The 8,776-nt window shown below is 41.8% G+C and overlaps 1 protein-coding gene across 1 annotated transcript in view; it reads left to right on the forward strand.

The window, feature by feature from the left end:
- LOC104536761 (protein-methionine sulfoxide oxidase MICAL3-like) overlaps positions 1 to 7,866 on the forward strand; it is a gene marked incomplete at its 5' end in the record, with an annotated part of 70,294 nt that extends 62,428 nt beyond the window's left edge. The window contains 4 exons of the mRNA XM_010179481.1: positions 3,432 to 3,497; positions 5,830 to 5,929; positions 6,950 to 7,023; positions 7,108 to 7,866. Of these exons, the coding sequence (XP_010177783.1) occupies positions 3,432 to 3,497; positions 5,830 to 5,929; positions 6,950 to 7,023; positions 7,108 to 7,292 (425 nt within the window). The remainder of the gene's footprint in view (positions 1 to 3,431; positions 3,498 to 5,829; positions 5,930 to 6,949; positions 7,024 to 7,107) is intronic.
- Positions 7,867 to 8,776: the final 910 nt, after the last annotated feature.

The following is an 8,776-nucleotide window of genomic DNA, read 5'->3' on the forward strand; positions in this document are numbered from 1 at the left end:
GTGAAGATGATCTGTGTTGCCAGACCTGGCATGGGTGTTTTGGTGATGGAGGAGACTTAAACAGAACGGGGATTGGGTTTGTTTGTTTTTGTTTAATTTGCTTATCAAAAGAGTTTCTCCCATCTGGCCCTGACTTTATGGCCAGCAAAATTGTCATGCAGTGATGATCTTGTTTTTAATTTAATGAGCCTGTGAGGTGGTGATGTCTTCTCTAACCAATAAATGTATTATTAATAATCTTGTATACTGTAGGATTAGTGATGGCTTGAGGTGAAATAAGAAGACATGAATGGATTTTCATTATGTAATCAGACAAGTGATAAGGGCATGGTAGATGAGAAAGTTTTTAACTTCATATTGTGAATCAGGGTATTGTTCTCCTTTTAATAGTACTGGACAAGTTCAGCCTTTTTCCAGGATTGTCTTTAAACATAAATGTAAACAGTGAGAGCTCTTGCTGTGAAGTTGTATTGATGGGAATGTGAATGATCTGATGATACATTCACTGTCTAAACTTATCAACTGGCTGAGGGAATGCTTTTTCCATTTGCCAAACAACCCATTTTTTTCTTTGTTCTCTGTTTCTGAAACAGTTAAGAGGCCTTTTCTTCAAAGAGTTCATCTGAAGAGATAGTGAAATATATGGCATACAATTAAAGATTTGTAACCAGCAGTGAAAATTTTTTCTCCATTTCAGGAAATAAGATAAAATAGTTTTTTCTCTTAAAATTAGAAAGTTCCTATTTCAGTCTGCTTATAGCATCTGTACCACATGTATCAATACTCTTTATTAGCAAAGGTGGGGAGGCAGTTTGCATTACTATCATCTTAGAGAAGTTTTTAAAAATATATTTAGAATTCTCCTGCAAGATAGTGTTTTAGAGCATAATAACTGGTGTAGTTTTCTCAGGTTTAGAGAACTATAAGAGGTAAATTTTCAAGTTGCACTTCACTCTGTCCTTGCTGTTGAGGACCTGTAGTACATAAGGAACACTTTTTAAAGCCTTGCTAATTATCCTGGGCTGGACAGAAGCTGTTTCCAAAGCAGTCATAACAATCATATAACCTGTATTCAGTGATGCAGCTATAATTTACATCTGGAGTAACTGGAAATTGAATGAAAACCAATGTTAACATTTCCAGTAGCAGGACTGTTACAGATACCATGGACTTGATGTCCACGTAACTTGATCCAAGGACATCTTTTCCTTAGACAAGAGTGGGAGGATAATATTTCTGCTAAAGAATAGCACAGCTAAGAGCAAAGGAAGAAAACACAATTGCAGGGAGTGGGTTCTGTGTTACAGCCTCCTGCTGTGGCTTTTTACTGGAGACCAAAGATGGTGTCTTCTCCTTGGATCACACCATTTGCTCACTGATGACAAAAGTTAGTAATTTGTGGCCATGTTGCAATGAGATGAGTGACATTTTCACATACCAGGTGTTTATTTTCAGATTAAATATGGCAAATTGGAAATTCCTCACCAAGTCTATACACCCATGATTTGAAATGTATAACTGTAGCTGTGTTTGAGGTGAGTGTCTCATGCACACATACATATACACACAATTCTGAATGAAATCTCAAACCGTGAAAAATTGAAGTGGATATTTCCATGTAATCAAATGTTTATCTCCTGATCGTCCCAGTACCAAGTCAGAGAATTAAAGCATATATATGCACGAATTCATGCTGAATAAGATAAGATGTGAAATAAAAAATATAATAGGTATCAGGCACTAAATGCTCTGCTTTGTGTGGAAGCTTATTCTTCACAGTGCCTTTGTGGTTTGGGGTTTTTCTTGGGTTTTTTTGTTTGTTTGGTTTGTAACCTAATCTGTGAATAGGCAACCACAGACAAAAACAAAACAAAAACAAAAACAAAAAAACCCTAGTATTTTTTCATTTTAAACAAAGATGTTGGAAAATTCTGAACAACTAAATTAGGGTTCTGGTACTGTCACTTAATGTTGGTGCAATGGTTTATTTGTAACTCCCATCTGGCCAACTGTGGCACCTCTCCTAATGTTGCCCCTTCCTGCCTCCAGTGCAGAGGTTTCTTCCTGTCTGAGAAAGCCGCGCTGCTCAGTCACAGGCTTTGAAGCTAATGTGTCCTCCCTCTTCCTCCAGTGTGTCCTCTGTGTGCTGGTCCAGTTCTGTGATGGTCCCTTCTAAAGCCTTCCCGGCTCACCGGCAGTCTTAATTCTGTAAAGCTGTCCCCAAACTATGTATATCAAGCTCTGCTGACTTCTCCAAAATAAGCATTATTCTTAACATGTTATTGTTGTGGACTTTATGCCTTTTCCTAACACAGAAATGCCTCCCCTTTATAAATGTGGTTGTGCATTGGGAGCAGTAAGTGCTAGCTCTGATGTTACAGGCTCATCATCTTCCTGGTACATATGTTCTCTGGTAACTATTAGTGATGCTGGTTATTTCCTACTGTTTATCTCTGTAATGTTAAGTACAGCTGAAAAGCAAATTCTCAGTGTTAAAGCAGCTGAACTATTTGAGAGATGAGAAATACTTGTGCTTCACTGGGTGACAGAAAAGAGGAAAAAGATTCAGTAAGTCACTGATACTGACAGGACTTGTAAGCTTTAAAATGCTTTGTGAAATGAGAATGTCAAGGGAGAGCTTTAAATTTACCATTTTAACTCTGCAAAGCACTCAGTTGGTCATTGCCCCTGCAGACCCTGAGGTGAATCATGTTTTTATTCATGTAAAAGCCTTTTCCCCTCTTAGCACGACAGTCCAGTTGAGTACGTGTGTACTCACCACACTTGACATGGCAGATCCTGGCAGGCTGGTTCCACGTTAATCAGATTCTCCTTGTGATGGTCTCTGTCTGAAGAAATTATTTTCCATTAAAAAGGACACTTTTACCATCAGTGGATGATGCCATGGTGATAAGAGCATGGTCCTGATAAACCCTTAAGGGTAGGGTGGCTGCTTGCAGCTGGTGTCTTATGCGTGCAGGTGAGACTTTTTGTAACCCTGCTTGAAATTTGACATTTATCAGCAGGAGTTAAATATTCATCTCTGCTCATCCTGACATCTTGTTCACAAACCTTTTGGTTAAAGGCTGTGTGATTGAAAAATGTATGTTAGGAAAAAGTGCAGTAATGATAACCTCGTGCCTGGTATTTGTACAGCTCAGTAAGAGTTCACCAGTACCTCAGTCTACCTCTTACCTGTTACCTGTGCTTCCTAGGGACATTATTCATCTGTAGACTGTATCCCTTGTTTCTGCTTTTCCATTTCTTGTATTTTTTCTTTTCTTTTCTTCTTGTGTTTCCTTTCTTTCTCACTCTTATGCTTTTTGTCCTTTGCTTGTCTTTTATTTCACCCCTTTCCTCCTCTTCCGTTCCACTTCCAACTTCCTCTTCCTTTCCTGCCTCTTCCTCTTCCTCGTTTGGTCCTATTGAAGTTGAGCCCAATGCCGGGACACCACGTCGTAGACCTCTCTCCTTCTGCCCTTGCTGTGCCCATGAAGGTAACGTAACCTCATACGCTCCCTGTTCTCCTCGACCACAGCTGGGTTGTTGTAGCAGCACTAGTCAGCTAGTGACCACAAGGCCCCAGCCCTGTCCTCAGCCCTCTTCTTGCTGTCTCTCCAAACCAACCTTCTCAGTAGCAGCCTGGTGACCAGCTTCTCTGAGCTTGTTATTAAAGGTACAGTATCCCTTTGCTAGTCCTAGCTGTGCTAGGGAAGATGTAGAGACTGGGAGGGACATTGGGCTGCAGCGGTGGGAGCAGTAATGTCACACTTGAAAGTTTCTGTTTTTATTTGGTGGCTTCAGTTTTTCTTTTCCTCCTGGAAGATGTTTGGAAGGTGGGGTAAGGGAAAAGAAAAAATTTCCTTCCTTAAATAGCCTTTTAAATAGTATATATGGATTAAAGGAATACTGTGTCTTTATAAGGCCTGGTTTGCAAAAACATCCTTGAACTTTAAAAACCAACAAACCTCAAGCTAGACCAGTTTTCCCTCATCTGTCTTGCTGAGTGCATTCTTTAGCTGTCCCAAATGGAGTTTCCATTGCCAAGGCATGGGGAAGGGGTTGTTTGTGTGTGTTCATGGTGTAATTTTGCTAACCACTTACTCTGCTTTCCATGGTGCTCCCTCACATCAGCTGTTGGTGCTCCCTCTCCAATCCTCCCATTATTCCTCTGCTCATTGGCTGTTTAAAAATACTGATGTATTTCATAGGTCAGTAGCATTGTGTTTTTGGCTTTTTCTTAGAGGCATTTGTTTTCTATACATCCTGTTACTGGAAAGGATGGGGAGACTTCCCAGTGCTTTCATGGCGCCACAGCACTGGACATCTGCATGTACAGTCTCCCTGTCCTGTCGCCACACGGGCACATTGTGCAGAGATGCTCAGAAAGGAATGCTTGGAACTGAGCAACACAACTGGTGTAAAGTCCACAGGGCCGGGGGCTCTTAGGGTGGTACAACTGGGTCTGGGGTTCCCCAAGGGTCTGGTGTTTTTCAGAGGCAGATATTCTCAGCCTGAGGTGCAGTTTTACAGGAGTTGTAGGCTCTCCTTCATTTAGCTCCAGTGTAGCACTTCTCTGAGATTTTAAGGGTTGGAGGCAGGGAACAGGTCTTACTTATCTAGCCATTAATGTGGTATTTGTGAAGTGTTTCTCAGAGTTTAAGTAAGTAAGCATGCTGCCTGATTATTTTTAGCATCAAAATGACTATTTGAGAGTTTTTATAGTTGATGTTAGATAGTATGTACCCGTAATAACAAATGTAGACAGGGATCAGGGACATTCGTTACTTTAGGACACCTGGGTTACATGTGGTGGAAGCTGATAGGATGCAGCAACCCAAAAATGCTGTTGAGCTTGATTTGAGGCCTTGCTCCAGTCTCCACTTCCATGCAGGCAGGCGCATTGCTGGTGTCCTTGATGGTGTCTGGTATAAGTCACAACATTCATCTGCAGGTAGGTCAGTGTGGAGTCAGGGGCCCAGACCAGGAGACTGCTAGGATGAGCTTCCCTGGTAAGCTCTTGCATTTGGTAAATATTATCAGAAGGCTTTGGGAACAGCATTCGGGAATTTATTTCTCATAATTCCTGACAGATATGAGATTCATCAGTGGACTACTGAGTTAGGAACTGGTTTTAAAATAAATTAAATACCAACTAAGAGTTCTGCACTTGGTGGCCAAGGTCCAAGGTATTTTTGTTCTGCTTTGATACTAGCAAATGTGTCTGGGGATTCTTTCTCTTTCCAGTGCTGATGTGCAATACAGTAGAAGTAGTTTCTGTGTTCACTGTGCAGAGGGGATCTTCAAGATGGATAGATATAGATATATGCGGCTAGGAGGAACAGCCAGAAAAGATCTACTTAGCTATTAACACAAAATGTTAATTTTGGACAGTAAAAGGAAAGATTGAGGACATGCAGTCGAAGAAAATAAAGGTAAAACACATGGAGTAGCAATTGAGTCCATTTCTGATAAGCATACGTTTAAGTAGCTGGCATGAGGCTCTTATAAAACTCATCTAATGAAAGGAGAAGTGAAATTCTTACAGAAATCTTGGGCTTTCTGCATTAAGAGTGAGGAAGAAACAAGCAATCATAAGAAAAATAATTTTTTAAAGAATCAGACTCCAAAGGGAAGAGAATCCTTTTGGAGGTGACTTCCAGACTTCTGTGTGCTGTAGGCAAACTGAATGGACCCGGCTTGGGAGTGCTCTGGCAGCATCTTGCTCGGCTTTCTTTGCACATTTTGCCCCATTGTTGTTTTTGCAGTTTGGGCTTGTAAGGTCTGCAGGGCATTACCTGAAAACTTACCAGGTTTCTTTTTTGGCAGGCATGGGTAAGAAGGATGATCCCAAGCTGATGCAGGAGTGGTTCAAGCTGGTGCAGGAGAAGAATGCCTTGGTTCGCTACGAGTCTGAACTGATGATATTGTGAGTGAATGTGCAAAGCTTCAAAAGGGGGATTATGTTACAAATAGTATTGGAAGACCTGTCAGTACTGTATTTCCTATAATGCCTGGGAGTCAGCAGTTTCTTGGGCTGATTCTTGGCTGAGGTATGGATCCAAGTACGTTCCAGAAGAGTGGTAGAAAAAGGAGTAATAGCAATAAGGAATGAAAGTTCCAGCTATTTGTGCACACGCAGAAGTATTGATGCGTGTTTAAAGCTCTGAGCCCTGTCCAAGCTGTCCTTGGATAAAACACGTCTTAGTGTTTTCAAGCTATGCAGAAATAATGTGTGACTCCTCCTGGTTTTGGCAGAGTCCACTTCTAAGCATAGCCAAAACTACGTGATTCAGTCACCTTTGCTATGTGGCTTCTGCCTGTAGTGGGACTCCAGTGCCTTTCATTTGGCCTCAGATGATAAGGCTTTTTTCCTGTTCAGGAAATTGGGAGCTTTCTCTTTCCCCATGCTGCAAATTCACTGAAATTCATTTCTGAGTATGTCCACTGACCCAGGCAGTGTGGCAGCTGATCATCTTAGTATCTGTGTCAGAAAAGCCCCAGGGTGCTGTCTGCATTGGAATCTGAAAAGGTAATGGCCTGACATGTCCTTAGTTGATAAGTGACTTTGTCTTTAGAGTGGGAAGTGGCAGAAGATACATAGAGTATAATTTTACAGCGATTGCAGATTTGTTTGTTTCTTCACACCAGTCTAGATTGAATCCCACTCATAATCTGCTCAACTTTCTGTTTTGCTCTTCCTACCTGAAGGCAAGGAACTTGCTGTCGTTGATGCTGAAAGTACATTTAAATCTTTAAAAAATAGATATGTATCTTAGATGTATTAAGAGTTGTTCCAAAACAGACTGGTAAAATGCACAGCAGATATCTAGAGGGGAGCAGAAATTGCAAATGGATATGAAGCAACGTGTGGAGTATTTTAATGTAAAGCAGTGCACAGAGTATTTTAATATGCCCACAAGTTGGATTCCCGCTGTTTCCCTTTCAGCGCTCGGGAGCTAGAACTGGAAGACAGGCAGAGTCGATTACAGCAGGAACTCCGGGAGAGGATGGCAGTAGAAGGTGAGAGCAAAAAGGAACATTTTGTAGATTGTACACGTGTATTTCTAGCCTTGTGTATGCTGATAGTTTTTGATGTCTCTGTAGATCATCTGAAGACAGATGCGGAGCTCTCAGAGGAAAAGAGGATCCTGAACGAGATGCTAGAAGTAGTGGAGCAGAGAGATTCTCTCGTGGCTCTCCTTGAGGAGCAACGGCTTCGAGAAAAAGAAGAAGACAAGGACCTGGAGGAAGTCATGCTTTCCAAAGGTTTTACCTTGAACTGGTCCTGAGCTTAACATTTACCTCTGCTGGTCTGTGTTGTCCAGTTGGCCTACCCTGAGTTCACCAGAATTACATGGATAGGAAGATGTTGAAGGGGAAACCTCCGAAAAGTCCGACAGCATGCAGGGATTTGGTCTGAAGCACTCAGAAGCCTTTTGATAAGTGTGTTGGTTCCAGAAGCTTAAGTTTTACATGTCTGCAAGCCAAGTTGAAGATAATGAGTTGAGACTGTGGAGTCTCCCTGAGGTCCTGTACAACAGACCGCATTTTTGTGTGTGCAGTAGGAGGTAGAGGAATAATCCATGTGTGGGGAAGGAGGTTAAGGGAAGAAGTACCCTTAACTAAACTGGATTTATGGCAGTCCATTCCTTTCCTGTTTTTACTACACCAGTTCTAATAAAAGGGAGGGAAGTGGCAACCCTCTCTGGAAAACCACAGCAGCCTGTAGCAGCCTGTATGGTGGAGTCAGCTGTCCGGGAGAGCTCCAAAAGCCCAGAGCAACACCTTCTTTGCTTTAGTCTTCCTCCCTACCAAAGAAACCTGCAGTTGATCATTATGCATGGATATGAAGAAATACGAGACAGAGAAGAAACTACTAGTATGCGTGATGGAACTCTCTGCCTCCTGGGTTTTAGAGAGATGTGGGCATCAGAGGACTCTCTCCCCACCATGGCCTCCTAAATGTTCTTGTGGCGAAAAAAGGAGAGAAGAGAGCGGGAAGATGCCCTTCTGCTTTGCTACACACTGGAGAGACAGCTACTGCTGGCCTTAGTCTTCATGGCCACAGCTCAGATGCTGGTGGGCTTCTTTGTTCTGTTTTTGTTGTGACTGTTTTGACACTGGAAAATACTGACTGTGGGACAGTGGTAAGTGTGTGCTGGAGCAGGGGTGTTACCAGGCAGCATTCCCTGGCTGTTAGGCCCCTAAAAGGGAGAAGCCTGTGAGTGACTGAACCACCATTAAGACTTTTCAGTGTTTTTATTTTTTGACTCTGTATTTTGTTTTTGCACATTGGAAACGAAGCTTAAGACCTGCCTGGGCCCTCAGTCACTTTGACCCTTTTATGTCAATTAACTTATTTTTTTAATACTTGAAAGAAGATTCATTTTTGTATCTTTTAGGAAAAAAAATGGACGAGTGATAGGTGTGTGTGCCTGCTGCATCTTACAACTTCCACTTCTAAATTACTGGACGTTGTTACCTGTGGCTATTTATTAGTGTTCTTATTAATAATTTGATTGTTACACATATTTGATTGTGGAGGGAGTGTTTTAACTCTATTAGAGAAAGACACTGCTGCGGATTGGTCCCTGCTTCACGGCAAGGGCAGCCTTTATGGACCCATGGATGCATCCTGCCCTAGAAGTTTTCCTTTATGACAAAGTCCTGCGCACTCATGGATTTGTAAGGATCTATTTGTGTTCATAGCATACTTTTCTTCTGCATCCCAGATTCCTTCTGTTGGACTAATAAACCTATAATTTATTTAAAT

The sequence above is a fragment of the Mesitornis unicolor genome, unplaced genomic scaffold (assembly GCF_000695765.1).
Source record: "Mesitornis unicolor isolate BGI_N332 unplaced genomic scaffold, ASM69576v1 scaffold150, whole genome shotgun sequence".
NCBI classification, from domain to species: Eukaryota; Metazoa; Chordata; class Aves; order Mesitornithiformes; family Mesitornithidae; genus Mesitornis; species Mesitornis unicolor.